Below are 19,607 nucleotides of genomic sequence, written 5' to 3' on the forward strand. Positions count from 1 at the left end.
GGAGTATATAATTTAGAGATTATAAAATACAAAGTAAGAGCTCAATAATAATAACAATAATGGCTCATATTTATTGAGCTCTTACTATATGATAGGAACTTTACTAAGCCCCTTGCTTTCATGATCTTATCTTCACAATAACTGTATGAGAGGTATCCACATTTTAACGAGGAAACTGAAACACAGAATGTTAAGTAACTTACCAAGGTTCATACAGTCAGTATATAAGCAGTGGATCCAGCATTCCAATCTTGACAGTAACTGTAGACCCTGCACCACTAATTTCTATACTATCTCATTATCACCACCACTACCACCGCCACTGGCTCTCAGATTGATCTTCTCAATGTTGGGTTAGACCAGACAGCGCACATCTGCTATATAGCCAAAGTTCTCCTCTCCATGATATCTGCTCTTATAGCCAGTGGGGTCCTCAGCCTTTCAGAGGTGATAAGCAAAGACATCATCTATTCATTTAATTTTCAAGGGGTACAAGATTTTAATGAAGAAGTAGCAGCTCATCATCCTGCACTAGATAGAATATAGAACAGTGCGTTATTTACATAGGTGTCAACTGTAACCGACACATTACTGTAAATAACATGTTACGAAGCACCTGACCAAGCCTAAAACCAGCATGAAACGTTAATTTGTGCCCTAGATAATCGTTGGCCACCTCAAAATTTTGTTTAGGGCTAGTACCACTCAACGTATGCCACCTTTGGCAAACATACCATGCCTATAGTATACTGGAGGTATCTCTCCCAAGCCCTGAATTACTTTTATAAGTTCTTGGGAGAAAAAGATACATGCTTGTCTTCTTATTGAAGAAACCTTGACTAGCAATAGACTATTACACAGGATGGGCTACATCAATAACTTGACAATGTGTCTTTGTAAATAAAGGTATAAAATGGCGTTATTTATAAATAAAGTTTTCATTTGTATTATAGAGAGAGTACTTTTTAAATTTCATATTTAGTTTGTATAACATTCTAGAAGATAGAAACTGTCTTTTGTGTCTATTCGTCCTCCTTTCTGTACACTGTATATATGGTAGGTCTACGAAGTATTAACAGAAATGTAAAAAGGTAAAGTTTCTCACAGGGCTCCTTATCCCTTTGTATTTTGGTTAGTGATAATAACACTTTTTAAAGGGCCATTGGATTAACTTTTCTCCGTAAATTCTCTTATTTCACTTCACGTATTTAATAAGTTAAAGGGCCATAATTTCTTTTTCAGTCTTTTTAATGGATCTCATTATTTAGAGATTTTAAATAAAATGACAGCAGATGACCAAAGATACAGTGGATCAACTTACCTGTCCGATCCTCGTCTCACAGCAAATGGTTTCAAGATAAAATTGATACCAGGTATGATAATGTGGTTTAATACTTCCTGACTTGGAAAAATAAGTCTTGTTCCAAAAGTTACTTTTGAGTTTTGTAATTTACAGATATCACGGTATATTTTTGTCTCACCAAAAGTACAGTGTCAGCTTTGTAAAAACAGTCATATTTCAGAAAGGTCACCTCTGCCTGAAACAAGCAAGTTTAGCATCTCTTTCAGTCCATTGCCTTGTATTTTAGCATTTCCATAACTAATCAAGTAATTGTAATTTTTGCCATCCTTTGTCACAATATGCAAACTGCCTGCTGTGTCTAACTAAATTATTAAATACTCCTTAGATGATGAAGCAGAAATAGACATGTAGGGTACTAGAATTGACTAACAAAATTAAACATCTCTTTTCCTTTTTTAAAAGCATTTACTTGCTTTGCCAATTAGATGTGTAGCATCAACAGTCTTACTGTTTGGAGAGTGGATGATTTGATTCCATGGCTTTGCTAAAAAACCTGTCATAATACTGTTTGCTTACTGTGGAAATTCACTAGGTGGGGAGAAAAAAGAAAATTCTTCTGGCTAGGAGACTTCAGTTTTCCTGGCTGGCCCCTTCTCTGTTCTTTCATAGTTTCCATACTTAACTGCCTTCTGCCCTAGCTACCTAGGCCAGTCTTGTCCTATTACTTTGCTTTCATCTGGTATCAAGCAGCACAAAGGTACCAGGAAGAGTGATTCCACTGTCCCTTCCTCCACCCTCCCCTAAACTTGCCATGACCAAAGTGTACAAAAACAAAACAATGTAGAAAATTTTTAAAGGTTTGTTTTACTGAGACATGAGAAGAAAATAAGTAAAAACAATGTACAAAACCATGAAATGGAATATATACAGAAAATGCTTTGGTGTTCCAAACTTTAACTTTATTGACTAGCAGTTTTAAGAAAACCTACCCAGAACTTCTTTCCTCCTAACCTCAATCCTGGATATTTAGATTTGGAGTGAAGTGTTAGTCCAAATCCCACCTCTGCCATTTAAAAACACGTGTTGTAGGTAAAGTCAGTTGGCCTCAGTGTTACCTCATCAATAGCAACTAATAATTATTATGTGCATGGCAGTAGTCTAAGTATTAAATGTATTAATTCATTTGATCTTTCTAATAGCCCTGTGGTTCTGTTACTGTGCCCATTTTTTATAAATAGAAAAATTGAGGCATGGAGAAACTAAGTTTGCCTAAGGGTACAGACTAGTGGTAGAACCAGGATATGAACCCAAGCAATCTGCCTTTAAAACCAACTCTTAACTAATTTATGTTGATTTCCTATTAAAATTGATATATTTACTTCATGAAGTTGTTAGCACCAAACTAGGTACTTAGGTAAATCAGCACAGTACTCGGCAATGGTATGTGTTCAGATATTCTCTTTTCTTCCAGCACCCCCTTTCTGACCTGAACTGACTTGTAGTCATTTTTTTGGTCCTCCTAGAAATCTTTCATCCTCAGGACTTCTGACGTTTTAAAAATTTATTTGAAGTGTGAAGCAAGGAGTTTATGTATGTGTATGTGTGTGTGGAGCAAGATGTTTTTTTCTTAATCTATTTTCCTAATTAACTATGTGGCATTGGTGGCAGGTACTTTTTTTTTTCATGAAAGATGTTATCACAACAATTTTTTTTAAGTTAGGATAACTACCCTGCCTGTTCCAAGAGCATGTTTGTTTTTGAGTTACCCAGTAAGTTTCTGTGTCACAGATGCTTTCAGCTCTCAGCTTGTAGAGAATGTTTTTAAGTCCTGTAAATGCCAGGTACTTTGCATGGTACCAAAGATACTGAAATGAATAAGCCAGTCATCTGCAAACTGACTTGATTTGATCGGAATTAACTTTACTTCGATTATCATCAGCATTATTTCTTTTCTCAGTAACAGATCAAGTTAAAGGCATTCGTTTTTTTTTTCTTCATTTTTTTCAAAACCATTTTTTCATTCATTAATTTTTATGTCATGTTTTCTTAAAGACCATTTCTTCGTCTTTTAGTGAGAGTTTTGTTGTATTGGACTAACTTTTGATCAGCAGTTTGCCAGTTGTCATAAAACATCTTTAGATAAAAGCACTTGAAAGAGGAAGAATACATCTGGCTTTAAGGAAAAAGATTCTGAATGTGACCCTAAGAACTTTGCTTGTTAATGAGAATAGCTTTTGTTCTGTATCAATAAGAGTTACACATTTTAGGAACTGAAAACTTGTCAAACCACTTACTGAAGTATTTTCGGGAAATTGGGAAGCATTTCACAGAATTTTATGGAAACTTCTTGAATGTGATTCCAAATGTCTCTAAGTTTTCCATATCTAAATTTTGCAAGCACAGATATTAAAATACTGCTCAGTTTCCTTGTTTGTTGCCATATACTTTTTACCCATATCCACAAATAATTCTGTGAAAGGTGTATAATTTTCCAGCATTCATGTAGACAGTATTAGACTTTTCAGTCAAATCACACTGTAAATGGTATAGAAGCAGCAATAGTGAAAAGTCTCTTGACTGATAAATTTTACTCTCTGTATAAAAAGATGTGAACTGGAATATTCTGCTACTTCCTCTTTGCCTATCTAAACCCTGTTTCAAGTCCCATTTAAGTTCCCCTGGTTGCTCAAACTCTCATTTTGTCTTCCTTCACTGAGCTCTGTATTTTACCCCTTAACACTTGATTATGTATCTTCTTATATTATTCTCCAGTTGTTTCCAGGGAATAACATTAGGATGCCTTCTCTGTTTAGTATACCACCAGTTCATCTGCCATTCAGGTCAAGGAACTAGTCTGTAACTGGGAACAGGTTAGGAATAGGGTCGTTGACATCTCAGGACCTGAAACTCTTCAAGCTACATCGCTCCTCTTTTAAAATTTTTCCATTGATAGCTACCACTTACCAACATGGGACTGTCTCTTTTTTTTGTTTGTTTTTTTACTTATAGGTACTCATAGGTAACATTTTGTGGTCTCCAATATTAAGAACACTGTTACACAGATATAACCAAAGAAAAAAATTTTCTGCTATTTTCTAAAATCATAAAATGCATTCTAAAGCCAAATTTGATGCTTGGGAATATATGCTGTTATGGATATTTTACCCCATTATATATCCACTCATGTTGCTACTTTTTAGTTTTATTTTAATCACTAAATTATTTAGTTTAAATAATAGATAATATGTCAGATTTAAACATTATTCTAGTAAAATAAACATTAGTATTTCATTTCCTCAAATTGCTAATATATTAATAAGTTACTATAGTGGTAATCATTTTGTAGTTTATATGTGTGTTTATCAACACTTTGTACACCTTAAACGTACACAGTGTTATATGTCAAATATATCTCAATAAAGCTGGAAGAAAATAAGTTACTATGTGAGTATTTTTATAATAACCTGTTAAGTTAAACTAATCATAGAAATAATTCAGGTTTTTAGATATTAAACCAGTAGGATAGAAATTGAACAGCAGCAGTTGTTAAAACATTTAAACCAGTTTTATTTTAATAAATAATAATGGGGCTCCATTTTCTCTCCAAAGTAAGAAATGTTCTAAATAAATGTAGGAAACAGAACAACAGTAACTGAGATTAAATTAAATGATGTAAAGCACATGTGGTTTCTTCGAGCACTTACGACTTAATGTGAATGTGAAATCCTATGCGAAATTATTATTTGTTCTTCAACTAAGGAACAAAACTTTTTCCTGACTCTATTAAATTCTAATGAAGGTTAACTAAATACTCTAACAGTGATTTTGTTTTTAATAGACATTTTCTGGAATATAGTTTAAACAAAACTAACTATATATGTGGTTTTATTTATTTTTTTCCTTTAGGAGTTTCCATTGCTGAAAACTACTTGGAAATAGAAGGAATGGCTAATTGTCTTCCATTCTATGGAGTGATGGATTTAAAAGAAATTCTTGACGCTATATTAAACAAAAATGCAAAGGAAGTTTATGAATGTAGACCTCGCAAAGTGATAAGTTATTTAGAGGTATGCATTATTAGCTTATGTAGATTGTCTAGGTTTTAAGATACTTAACTTTTCCTTAATAAAATAGTAAATGGTTTCAAAATAGTAAAGTTTCTATAAGGCTTATTATCTGTTTGCAAGAGGAAATATTATTTAAAAAAAAAAAACTCCATTAAAAGTTTCACATCATGGACTGGTTGTGGTAAACTCTATCATGGATCCTTACTATAACATTATTTCTTGAATACATATTGAGGAAGAGCCTTATGCATGAGACACTTTGTGAAGTTTTTTGTTTTGTTTTGTTTTGTTTAGAAGGGATTCAAAATTGCTCCACCTTGATACCAAACACTTGTCTAAAAAGAACTGTAATGTGATTTTAAGCCCTGATCTCTTCAAGAGCAAAAGAGGGGAGGGGGAATGAAAAATGTAGATTACTGAATAAATGGAAATTTTCATTTTCTAGCAGTATCTACCACAAATGAGAAGTAAAAGTGGATTAAAAAATAAATTCAAAAGTAATAGAGGATGGAGGCAGGTTATAAAGTTTTAAATGTCCAAGTGTTGGGCATTTGGTGGTAAAACAATAGTGATTGTCTCTGTATTGAGGTTCTATCCCTCAAGGTTGACTCGTGTTATTTTGAACTTTATAATAAAGTTTATTTTCTTCCTTTTAAAAAATGAGTCATTTTTGTTTAGACTGTGATCATGGTGGGCCGTGAATTCTGAGGGTCAGATTTCCTCAACAGGAAAGTCCATTCTTTACCCTTCCTGAAGATTATAGTCAGTAGCATTCTGTGAATACTTCAAGAGGTTTGTCCTATGGAACTTGCCAACCTATTGTGGAGGCAATTCAACACTGATAGTTTCTAGGGACCTGGAACTTTTCTTGTGAAGGAGTTGGTATAAACTAAATAAAGGTTGAGGGAGTTGTGGGTAGTGTTTTGTGTATCGAAGAACAACATGGGAAGAAGTAAGATTTCAGAAATAAGAGGAAAAAATGGTTGGGATTAGTTACAAATACTTTTACTGATACTGTACCTCTCATTATGTTAAGGCAATAGTGGATGTGATTCTTAGGGAAAATAGTCTAAGGAAAAAAGAGAACTTCTGTCAGAACCATAGTTATGCTTCCATTGACGGTCAAGCTGAATAAGATGAATCGAAGATAACGACAGAAGAATCAAGGGAGGAGTGGATATACAAATCAAGGGAGGAAAGAAACTTAAAAATAAGTAGTATCACATTCTCTATAGGGTATAGTTGCTAGAAGACCAGCAGGTGTGGCTGCTAGATGGCAGTTATATCCTACAAGAGAGCCATAACGGAAAAGTAGTAGTGATAGTGAAAGAGTGGGAGCAGTGGTGAAAAGTGTAGGCAGCAAGTTACATGGTGGTGAAGGGACAAAAAGAGAACATGTTTGTATTGAATTCATTGAAAAAGTCTTACAGTAAAAGATTGAAGAGCAGATGTTCCAGAAGAGGCAGGAAGGGAGATGAGTTAACAATATAAGCTTTAGAAAGGTAAAACCATTCTCTGAATCAAGAGCAGACGAGGGGAGAGCTTTAAAGTGAAAGTAAGAATATTTTGAGGTAAACTTGAGAGAAGTCATGTATGATATATGTAGTAATGAAATAGGAGAGGTTATCTGCTGAGAGTGAAGAGGCTGGGGAGGCACTTGAGGATTTGAGTATATTGGAAACGATGTGAAAATAAGAGCTGCAGGTACTTCAAGAGAAGGTTGATTAGAGAAAAATAGGATATTCAAATGACATTAAAGGCTCATAAGAGCTAATACTGGTATTGGATCCAGCCAGCGAGTTTTGTGATTCTCCAACAATGCTCGGTAGAACTTATCCAAGGGTAAGGATTAGCAAGAGGAATATGGTGTAAGAAAAAAAGGGTGAGTAACGAAATTTGAACACATATTATATATAAGAAACTGTTTAATCCTAGAGGGATATAAAGATGAATTAGATTCTAGTAAGAACCTGCCCTTAGATTCTAGTTGGAATCTAGAGGGAATGCAGGAAGCGAAGCTAGAGATAGTATCTTTAATGCCTCACTAACTATTCACACCTGAAGTACGGAAAGATGACAGCAGGGTGCTTGTGGGCCAGGAGAATTAGGAAGGATTGAGGAGATTAAAGGTCAAAGTGAAGAAGAAGAATAGATTTAGTTGGAATAAAGGAAGTAGGATGATCTGAAAGGTAATGGGAGAGAGTATGTGGTTAGAATAATGTTAGCATTCAGGATCTTTGAAGTAAAACAATTTTTGAAAAAAATAAATCTTAAAACAAGCCAACTTCACTAATGCTATTTTACCCCCAAACTGTCAGTCTTCCCTAACTCAGAAAACAGCACTACCATACCAAAAATTATCCTTGATTCTGCATCCTTCATAACCAGTCCATCAGCAAGTCTTGACTTTACCTCCAACTCATGTCAGGAGTCTTTTATAACTCCGTCCATCTCCACTACTATTTCCCTAGTCAAAAACTCACCAGAGATTGCATTGAATCCATAGATTGCCTTGAGTAGTATGTTCATTTTAACTATTCTTTCAATCCAAGAACATGGTATATCTTTCTATCTGTTTGTGTCATCTTCAGTTTCTTAGATTAGTGTCATAGTTTTCCAAGTACAGGTAGGTGTGCTCCTAGGTAGGTGTACTCCTAGGTATTTTACTCTTTTTGATGCAATGGTAAATGGGGTTATGTCCTTAATTTCTCTTCCTGATAGTGTATAGAAATGCAACAGATTTCTGTATATTAATTTTGTATTCTGCAAATTTGCTGAATTCATGATGAGCTCTAGTAGTTTTCTGGTGGCATCTTTAGAATTTTGTATGTATAGCATCATGTCATCTGCAAACAGTGAAAGTTTTACTTCTTCCTTTCCAATTTGGATTCCTTTTATTATTTTTCTTATCTGATTGCTGTGGCTACAACTTTCAATACTGTGTTGAATAAAAATGGTGAGAGTGGGCAACCTTGTCTTGTTCCTGATGGTAGAGGAAATGCTTTCAGCTTTTCACCATTGAGTATGATGTTGGCTGTGGGTTTGTCATAAATGGGCTTTATTACGTTGATATATGTTCCCTCTGTGCCTACTTTCTAGAGAGTTTTTATCATAAATGGATGTTGAATTTTGTCAAGAGTTTTTTCTGCATCTCTTGAGGTTATCATATGGTATATATTCAATGGAATACTACTCAGCCATAAAAAAGAAGGAAAATTTGCAACAACATGGGTGGGCTTGGAGGGTATTATGCTAAGTGAAATAAGTCAGGCAGAGAAAGACAAATACTGTATGATATTACTTATATGTGGAATCTAAAAAATACAACAAACCAGTGAATATAATAACAAAAAAGAAACAGTCTCAGATATAAAGAACAATTGAGTGGTTACCAGTGGGGAGAGGTAATATAGAGGCAATATAGGAGTAGGGGATTAATGATTAGCTTATAAAATAAGCTACGAGGATATACTGTACAACACAGGGAATATAGCCAGGTTTTATAGTAACTATAAATGAAGCGTAACCTTTAAAAATTATGAATACTATATTGTACACCTGTAACTTACATAATATTGTATGTTACACTCAATAAAATATATATATATAATTAATTAATTTTTAAAAACAGCTCTCACCAGGACTGCAGTGATTGCCTGCAAGACTCCTGCTTCTCTTCTTGACCTGCCTCAAGCCATACTGCACAAAGTAGCCAGACTGATTGTTTTAAAATGTGAAACGAATGTCAGGCTTTTGCTTAAAAACCCTCTGGTTACTTCCCTGTGCATTCAGATTAATACCCAAATTGCTTACCCTGTCCCAAAGGGTGATGGGGCCCCTGCCTAACTCCTTTTCTTGTTCATCTCTTCACTTTAGTAACTCTGCTGCTCCCACACTGACCATTCAGTTCTTTCTGTTCACTCTGTCTGAAATGCTTTTCTTTCCCGATCATCTTTGCATCATAGTTCCTTAAATTGAAGCTTAATTGTCACCTGGAGGAAGCTTTTCCTAATCACACAATCACTCTCTATCACGTTGCCCAGTTTAATTTTGTGCACTATTAGTTGCTGAAATTGTCTTTGTATTTTTATCTTTCTGCTTCTCTGCACTAGAATGTCAGTTTTAGAAGAGCAAGGATCTTGTTTGTCTTGTTCTCTGCTGTATTCCTAGAACCTACAGCAGTGACTAGCACATAATTGGTGTTTAATAAATATTTGTTGAGTGAGTAAATAATAAAAGAATATAATCAATTTTCTGTCTTCCTCCTTGCCAGTAAAAACCTGTTTTCTGCTTCAGGGTATATCACAGTAAAATGTATGGCTTTCTCTCCACAGGGAGAAGCAGTGCGTCTGTCTAGACAGTTACCCATGTACTTATCAAAAGAGGACATCCAGGATATTATCTGCAGAATGAAGCACCAATTTGGAAATGAAATTAAAGGCTGTGTTCATGGTCGCCCATTTTTTCATCATTTAACCCATCTCCCAGAAGCTACATGATTAAATATGTTTAAGAAAATTTGTTACTATTGAAATCGATATGGTCATAAAATAATATGAGTTGGGTTTCAAACTGTCTTTGTACTATCATGTGTCAAATGGTTGTTTTATAAGTAAGGATTCACTGGCCTGTTTGTATACTGAAAAAATTTTCCAAAACTGTAAAAATCTTAAATAAACTAATATAGACTATTCATTTTATTCTCAAGAACCAGCCTTCATAATAATTATTGGTTGTAAACTCCAAATAGAAAAATACTTACTATTCTTGGGTGGTTGATTTGCTAGGTTCTGTGGATCTAATTGTATCCTCCAGACTTGTACATTGAAGCGCTAGCCCCCAGTGTGCTGGTATTTGGAGATGGGCCTTTTGGAGAGGTAATTTGGTTTAGATGAAGTCATGAGGTGGTGCCCTCATGGTGGGATTAGTGCCCTTATAAGAAGAAATAACAGAGAGTTTGCCCATTCTCTCTTCTCCTCCCACCCCCCATCCCCACCACCACCACCACTCCACCCCAGCTGCCATGTGAGGACAGAGAGAAAAAGTGGCCCTCTGTAATCCAGGAATAGAGCTCTCACCAGAAACCAACCATGTCAGCCCCTTGACCTTGGACTTCTAGCCTCTGGAACTATGAAAAAATGTCTGTTGTGCTTTTAAGCCACGAGTCTATAGTATTTTGTTATGGCAGCCTGACCTAATACAATGGGTCAGTCCTGTGCAGGGAGAATCACAGACTCAGCTGGTATATATGGCAGAAGTTATCAATCTTGTGTAAAGTAGGCTTGAGAGGGAGTGGGGAAAAAGAAAATGAAATTCAGAGAAAGAAGATAAAACATAGCTTCAAAAACCCTGCTATTTACCTCTATTTGGGAGTAACAGTTGAGAAGGTTGCTGTCTCTTATATGGAAATTATTGGGCTCTGGGATTAAATTTTGTCAGAACATAGGAAGATCCAGATTTTTAACAAAATTTAGATTGAGTGTTCATTGTGCATGTGTCCTTTCAAAAACCAGATCCCAAGATGTTAAAAAAAAATTATTAAAAAATTAAATAAAAAAACAGATCCCACAAGTGCACCAAAGTACTTAATTTACAAAAAGTTGAAACATGATTTTTAGTGAATATATTTGTTATATAAAATAATATACAGGATACAGTGTCCCCACATTCACACCACCTGTAGTTTTCAAGGAGAATTTTAAAATTCTTAAGACACTTGTGTTAAGAGGTACAAATAGTGATAATTTATACCTGTAGCCAGGACGTTTTTCCTAACATTGTCCTGTTTCCAACAACCCAAATACTAGAGGGTTTTTTCCCATTATTCCCTTTAATAACTTGGGGCCCCTCTCTGGAAGACCTTTCTGGGAGTAATCCTTTTTAATTTACTGGGTAAATTGAGGAAAGAGAAGTTCAGAGAGATACTGAGAAAGACAAAATTTGCATCATCCTTTGTACCAATCCTAAGCAAAATTTTGGAGTCATTTTCCAGCTGACGTAATCTATTAAGAGGTCCTACAATGGCTTCTTAGATGAATAAACTCATTTTGCGTTTTCTTTCCAGTCCTGGATTCTATCAGGTCAAGGTAGTAATTATGACAGCAGGTATTTATCACTTGTTCACTAGATCCACTGTGCACTTAACCTTGTATGATCTCATTAATGTTCACATCAGATTTAGGATTGTAGGTACTATTGAGTCTCCAATCCCAGAGCTCGTGTTCCTTACCACGTTCATTGCTTGCCATGAGAAGCAGGCCCTATTCGTTAGAGTCTACTGAAGTATTTGGGAAAAGAAGAAAATTATAAAGCAGCCCCTGATGCCACTCTAAGCAATGCTAGATCAACTTTGAGCTGCAATTTACTGAGTCTGGTGGGCAGGATCGGGGCCAGTTCTGCTGAGGCCCCGCCTCCTGGCTCCCGAAGAGGGCGCGGAAGTCCCGCCCCCACGCACCACCCACCCCATCCCCCATAGGCCCTGACGACAGCGGCGGCGGCGGCAGCCGCAGCAGCAGCATTGGCAGCGGTAGGTGCTGCCGTCGCCGACCACGGGACAAAATGGCTGGAGGAGGCGGAAGCGTCTGCGAAGCCCTGGCTCCTAGGATGGAGGTAACGGCCGCTGCAGTTTGGGAAGCTGATGGTGGGGATTAAGGGCGATGCGAGGAGATCCGGAGGGAAAGGAAAGCCTCCCAAATTGCCCATTTTTCTCACTAGGTTACGGCTTGGCCGGGAAGAGGGAGGATTCTTAAGGTTTGATCCTCCCAAAGTGTTCTTGAGACCCAAGGGCCTTGCTTAGCATTCCACCCTCGGCCATAGGACAGGGGTGACGCCGAACCCATGCGGTGGTGAGGCCTGAAGGCCCCTTTGGATGGACCTTTCACCTTGTGTGGTCCCGCCATGTGTGGTCTCGCAGTGCCTAGGAGGTTTCAAATATTTAACGAACTGAAAAGTGTTAGACCTGAATTCAGGTGGATAGATTTTTGATGTTATTTTCATTGGCTGTTTGATTCTCGATGATCTTATCCACATTTTGTGGCTTCAGACTGCAGGAATTATAGGCCATTCCACTGCAGCCTATGTTTCTTAACTAAGAATGTAAATATGATCTATTTATTGGAGACCCACGGTGACTCACTAACTTAAAAACCGACGTTGCCAAGCAAATTAAAAATACCAATAATGATATTAAGGTATTTAAGTGAACTAGACTTGTTCTTGAAATCAATTCTGTATTCATTTTGGCAAACCAGTGTTCTTGGATTCATAATTGCTAAAAAGAATCTTTGAGGTGATATAATCCAAACAATTTTACAGATGAGAAAATAGAACCCAGAATACTTAACTGTGAGTTGCCTGAGTACCCACAGCTGATCTAGTACTTTACCAGTTCCACTTCAAATGTTGATATTACCATAAACAAAACAAAGAAGGGTAAGTACTGAAAGAAGAATCATAACATTTTATTGCAGAACCAAATAAAAAGTGACTCAAGATTGTCAGTTACTTCTCTTCATAAACATGAATAATTAAGTGACCTATTAATTTATTCTAGATCTTTTGGTTGATCTCACCCAAGCTTTAAACATTTTTTTTTTTTTTTTTTGGTGATATGCGGGCCTTTCACCGCTGTGGCCTCTCCCGTTGCGGAGCACAGGCTCCAGACGCGCAGGCTCAGCGGCCATGGCTCACGGGCCCAGCCGCTCCGCAGCATGTGGGATCTTCCCAGACTGGGGCACGAACCCGTGTACCCTGCATCGGCAGGCGGACTCTCAACCACTGCGCCACCAGGGAAGCCCTAAACATTTTCAATCTTCAAAACCTTCATTGTTTTCAGTAATGCTAACAACACAGTACTGAGCACTCTCCACTTCTGCCTTGAGATTGTTTTCTCTGCTGGCTTTTTTTTTTTTTTAATGTCTATTCAGGTATTTTGCTCGTTTTTGTTTTTATTTATTTATATTTTCTTTATTTAATTTTGGCTGTGTTGGGTCTTCATTGCTTCACATGGACTTTCTCTAGTTTCAGCGACTCTTTATTGTGTGCAGGCTTCTCATTGTGGTGGCTTCTCTTGTTGTGGAGCACGGGCTCTAGGTGCGCAGGCTTCAGCAGTTGTGGCACGTGGGCTCAGTTGTTGTGGCTCACAGGCTCTAGAGCACAGGCTCAGTAGTTGTGGCACACGGGCTTAGTTGCTCTGCGGCATGTGGGATCTTCCTGGAACAGGGCTCGAACCTGTGTCCCCTAGATTGGCAGGCAGATTCTTAACCACTGCACCACCAGGGAAGCCCTACTTGCTTATTTTTTTAATCACACTTTTTAATTCCTCCTTAAGCGACTGCAAATTAATGTAAAACTTTTTCTAGTTTTTAAAATCCTGTTTCAGTAGTTTTCAACTTTGAGCCACAGTAGAACCACTGCCCTATCCTATATCAAATTTCCCCTAACAATCTCAAGTTCATTTCATTTAGCCCATATTTTTTCATCTCTGCAATGAAGATGCTGAACCTGACCCTGAAGTGCACAGTTATTTCTAACATTCTGTAATTTTGTTTTTTCCTATTGTGTCATGAATATTCATTAGCAGGACCTGGAATGACCTATTTTCAGTTAATTATCACTGTATTACTATTGACCGTATTTAACTACTTCTGAAGAGGTCCATTTTTCCCCATAAAATCTTTTAAACTAATCAGTGGGGGGTGGGGAGTAGATTTCTTCCACCCTACTCAAATTGGACTCAGAATCACTATAACTCCCTCATCTCTATTTTAGTTGTATATTCATTTCTTTGTTTATTCAGTGACATTTATTGAGTGCCACACTCAGCGCTGAACACAATACAGAGAAAAGACATTCCTTGCCCTCCAGTTGAGAAAAATTATTGCAATGTAATATAAGTGTTATGAGACTATGTATCAACAGTATGTAGTACAGAAGTGTAGAGGGCCACCCATTGCCTTTGAGAAACCTATGGAAGAAGCTAGCAAGTTGAATCTTAAGGTTAAGGATTATCCAGGAGGAGAAAGAAAAGAAAGGTATTTCAGGCAGGAGGAATAGCATGTGCCAGTGCCTTGGTGAGTGCAAGGAATTCTACATTGCTGTATCCTGAGAAGTAAATGGAGATTGGAGTAGAATGATAGGCAGTACCTTGATCATAAAGGGTCTCATAGGCCTCTAAGTATTTTGTAGATTTTATCCCAAGGACTGTGGGAAGCCAATAAAGTTTTTCAGCAGGGAAGTACACGTTAAGGTTTAGAGAATACTTTAGCCAAGTTAAAAGCAGATAAAGAAAGCAGGCTACTTGAGAATTCAGACAATGTGAGTGATCCAAACAAAAAGAGATAATTGACTCTGTGGTAACAAATAGAGAAAGTCTATTTGATAGTTATTGAGGCCCTCATAGCCTTGTGGTGGTCTTCAGTTTAGATTCTCTAGGATAATGCCATAATAGAATTAAAGTAGAAAATGAGGTCTCTCTCCATTTGGCTAATTTGTGGTGATAATAGATTACTGGAAGAATGTAGAGTCATTTGCCTTTCTTGTCTACATAAGAAGTCAGTATAATTTCGGCTAATCCTTTTGTGTTCCTTACTCAAATTCAGTATCTTTTAAAAAAATTGTTAAATCCGGTGCTTAAATTTTAATCTAGGCTTGTATAAGTGCCATTTGGAAACCAACCTAAAGTTTCTAGTTATACCTTAAATGAAATAGTTTTATCTATAAAGGACTTAAATATTCATATGTAATTTTCTAGATAACATGACAGATACTTAACAAGATAAAGTAATGGCTGGAAAATTTTAAATTATCTTCAATGTTGAACTTATTTGATTTTTAAGAACTTTCTCATAGGCATTTTAATTATGTTTTGTAATTTAGATCATAGAAATGAATGATGAATTAAGAAGAACAGGCAAGAAACTGTGAATGGATTGAACGTATTTTTGGAAGAAAATGGTATGTTTTCAAAAGTTAACTTTATTTCTTTAAAAAGAACATTTTTGTTTCTAAATTTGCTTTCGTTTTATCTATGACAAAACTATGATGCTATCCTGCCTAAAAAAATATTTTAAGTATTTTGCTAATAATAATAGTGAAAATTTTTTCCATGTGTCTTTACGTGTAAATAACTACATGTGTATAATGTACTTATTATCTATTTCAGAGTCCTTTGCACTTTTTTTGGTCTTTTCTTCTTAGCTTCCCTAGTCATATAAAAAACTCATAAATCAAAAATTTTCCCCCATACATAGTGAGATCCTTGATGTCCCAGATAAAAACAAGATTAAAACACAAACCTTCACACATGTGGTTTCTAACTTGTCAAAGATTTTATAGGAGCAATCAAGTTTTAGCTATTTTTTCCATTTAAAACCCAAATGAAATATACAGTCCTTCTCTGTCCCCAAAGGTGAAGAAGAGTACCTCATGTTTCCTAGGTTTCTGCAGATGACAAGTTTGAGGCTACTCTGTGTATACTAGTACAGTCATCCCTCAGTATCCACAGGTTCCACATCTGCAGACTCAATCAAGCATGGATCAAAAATATTCGGGAAAAAAAATTCCAGAAAGTTCCAAAAAGCAAAATTTGAATTTGCCATACACCAGCAGTGATTTACATAGCATTTACATTGTACTTCCAACTATTACAAAGTATTTACATGGTATTAGATATTATAAGTAATCTAGAGTTGATCTAAAATATACAGGAAGATCTGTATAGATTATATGCAAATACTATGCTATTTTTTGTAAGGGACTTGAGCATCTTCTTGGATTTTGGGATCTGTGGGGAGTCCTGGAAATAATCCCCCATGGATACCGAGGGATGACTATATATGAGTATGGCCTAAGTCAGCACTTCTCAAATTTTAATGTGCATATGAATCTCCTAGGCATCTTATTAAAATACATGTCTGATTGAGTAGGTCTGGGGTAGGGTCTAATAGTCTGCATTTCTGACAAGTTCCCAGGTGCTGCTGGTTCAGGAACCATACTTGGGTTAAGAAGAGTGCACATAATTTTTGGCCAAATGCTAGATTCTTGCAATAGAATACAGGTATGTTTTTAATCCAAACATGCTGCAAGTCAAATAATCAGAATTGAGTGTGTTAATGGCTCTCCATTCTTGTTGGGAAGACAGATTTAGGATGTCTTTTGGAACATCATTCTTTATAAAGTTGTCCCATTCTATATACAGTTGTCCCTTGGTATCCATGGGGCAGGGGGTGGTGCGGGGGGGATACCAAAATCCATGGATGCTCAAGTCCCATAGTGGGCCCTCTGTTTCCATATATGTGGAACCTGCTAATACTAAGGTATGTTTATTGAAAAAAAGTCCCAAAAAAGTGGGCCTGCACAATTCAAACCTATGTTGTTCAAGGGTCAACTATATTCTCAAAATATTGGTTTCAAAGTGACCACCATCAACTGTTCCCTTCTTATACACACAAGACATCCCCTCATTAAGAGGTGGAGTCCACTCCTCCATTCCCTTGAATCTGGGCTAGTTTTTGATTACTTTGATCATTAATTAGATTATAACAGAAGTGAGGCTATATGCCTTCCAAGGCAAAGTCATAGACGCCTTGCAACTTTCCTCCTGGCTCTCTTGAACCTTTCTCTGGGAAGGTCAGTCACCTCATAAGAACTCAGCCTACCCTGAGTCTGCCATTATGTAAAAAAGTACAAGGTAGCCAGGTGAAGAGGCCGTGTGGAGAAAGACATGCCTGACTAATGGGTTTCTAGTTGTTCAGCCATCCTAGCTCAGGTGCCAGATGTTGAGTGGAGACTCCTTTAGACAGCTCTAGCCTCAGCTGCCATCTTATTTGAGGTACCCCAAGTGAGAACTGCCCAGCTGAGCTCATCAACCCCCAGAACCATGAAAGATAAATTGTCAAACCACAAAGTTTTGAGGTTTGTTATGCAGAGGTAGATAAACAGAACATTTACGTTATGCCAACTTGAGTGTTATTACCGAAATGTCATGTTGATCTTGCAGAAAATGATCAGTGTAGAGGTTGCAGATTCATCTGAAATTTTCACATAAATAATATTGCAGTCTAGGTTTTTTATTGTAAACTTACTCATGTAATGTCTAGCATCTTATTTTCATTAAAATGTTCTAGTATTAAATAACATATTTGAGTCATGTTTTATGATCATGCCTTTGAGATTAGCGATAATATTGATTTAGAGGATTGTTTATTTATAGATCTGATTTTCAGCTCTTCCACATAATCACTAGAATTTTCCATTCTCACCAGTCGATACTGTCACCTATCCATGGGATCAAACTATGAGTGAGAAATAGATTAATGTTCTTTACTGAATATTAACTTTTCTTGTATCTTAGATTCATGCCATGATTTGTCTAGATATTGTTCCCCACAATAGCTTCTTAAGGGGGCTTTATTTCTTTCATAAAAAATGATTTTAGTGACATGTAAAAACATATTCATTCACTCAGCTTTTACCAGACATCTATCAGAAACACCCTGGGAAACTCAATACACAGGGATTCAAAATTAAATAAAAACATAATCTCCTCCTCAGGAACATGTAGTCAGTTAAAAGAATAGTCCACACATAACTCTGTTAGAATCAATGCTAAATGAAAGGAATGAAAATGCAGGGGTGGTTCAGAATAAAGAAAAATCACAACAGCAAGGGTGATCAGCTTCATTTGAGCTGGGATGTGGGAGTGGGGAAGTTTTCTTGTTTGCATGGTTTTTTTTTCACATTTCCTATGTTACATGAAATATTTTTATATTCTTTCATCACAGGTTATGTTATGTTAAGTGTACTTTAAAATTTTTTAAATTTAATTTATTTAAACTAAAGAAAAAGTTCATACATATCTTCAATCCCCAGCCCCTTGCCTCTTGCAACAACCATTGGTTCTCTGTGTCCATGGGCTTGGTTTTTTGTTTTAAGATTACACATGTAAGAAACATCATACGTTATTTGTCTTTCTCTGTCTGATTTATTTCACTTAACATAATGTTCTCCATGTCCATCCAAGGTTGTCTCAAATAGCAAGATTTCATTCTTCTTTATGGCTGAATAATACTCCATTGTATTTATATATACCACATCTTCTTTATCCATTCATCCATTGATGGACACTTAAGATTGTTTCCATATCTTGGCTATTGTAAATAATGCTGCAGTGAACATAGGAGTACATGTATCTTTTCGAATTAGTGTTTTCATTTTCTTCATGTAAATACCCAGAAGTAGAATTGCTAGATCACATGGTAATTCTAGTTTTAATTTTTTGAGAAACCTTCTTATGGTTTTCCACAGCAGCTGTATCAGTTAACATTCTCACCAACAATGCACAAGGATTCCCTTTTCTCCACATTCTTGCCAACACTTGCTATTTCTTTTTGTCTTTTTGGTAATAGCCATTTTAACAAGTGTGAGGTGACATCTCATTGTGGTTTTGACTTGCATTTACCTGATGGTTAATGACATAGATCATCTTTTCATGTACCTGTTGGCCATCTCTATGTCTTCTTTGGAAAAACGTCCATTCAGATCTTCTGCCCATTTTTTATTTTTCTTGAATTGGGGTATAGTTGTTTCACAGTGTTGTGCTAGTTTCTGCTGTACAGCGAAGTGAATCAGCTATATGTATACATATATCCCCTCTTTTTTGGATTTTCTTCCCATTTAGGTCACCACAAAGCACTGAGTAGAATTCCCTGTGCTATATAGCAGGTTCTCATTAGTCATCTGTTTTATACGTAGCAGTGTATATATGTCAATCCCAATCTCCCAGTTCATCCCACCCTCCCTTTCCCTGCCTTGGTGTCTATGTGTCTGTTCTCTACGTCTGTGTCTCTATTTCTGCTTTGCAGATAGGTTCATCTGTACCATTTTTCTAGATTTCTACAGATTTTTTATCAGATTTTTTTTTTTTTTTTGCTATTGAGTTGTATGTGTTTTTTGTATATTTTGGGTATTAGCCTCTTATCAGATACATGATTTGCAATTATTTTCTCACACTGAATAGGGTGCCTTTTAATTTTGTTGATAGTTTTCTTTGCTGTTCAGAAGCTTTGATATGGTTCCACTTGTTTAGTTTGATGTGGTCCCACTTGTTTATATTTGCTATTATTACTTTTTACATTTGGTATCAGATTCAAAAAGTATTGCCAAGACCTATGTCAAGGAGCTTATTGCCTGTGTTTTCTTCTAGGAGTTTTATGGTTTCAGGTCTTATGTCCAAGTCT

At 36.4% G+C, this 19,607-nt stretch overlaps 1 protein-coding gene across 3 annotated transcripts in view; it reads left to right on the plus strand.

Moving 5' to 3' along the window:
- PMS1 (PMS1 homolog 1, mismatch repair system component) overlaps nucleotides 1-10,031 on the plus strand; it is a 97,824-nt gene extending 87,793 nt beyond the window's left edge. For all 3 annotated transcript variants that reach the window (XM_082841850.1, XM_082841849.1, XM_082841851.1), the window contains 3 exons: nucleotides 1,243-1,373; nucleotides 5,210-5,370; nucleotides 9,705-10,031. In XM_082841850.1, coding sequence (XP_082697976.1) covers nucleotides 1,243-1,373; nucleotides 5,210-5,370; nucleotides 9,705-9,869 — 457 coding nt within the window. In that variant the 3' untranslated portion in view covers nucleotides 9,870-10,031. The remainder of the gene's footprint in view (nucleotides 1-1,242; nucleotides 1,374-5,209; nucleotides 5,371-9,704) is intronic.
- The last annotated feature ends 9,576 nt before the right edge of the window (nucleotides 10,032-19,607 follow it).

Source organism: Leucopleurus acutus (genome assembly GCF_964270905.1).
Source record: "Leucopleurus acutus genome assembly, chromosome: 6".
Lineage (NCBI taxonomy): Eukaryota > Metazoa > Chordata > Mammalia > Artiodactyla > Delphinidae > Leucopleurus > Leucopleurus acutus.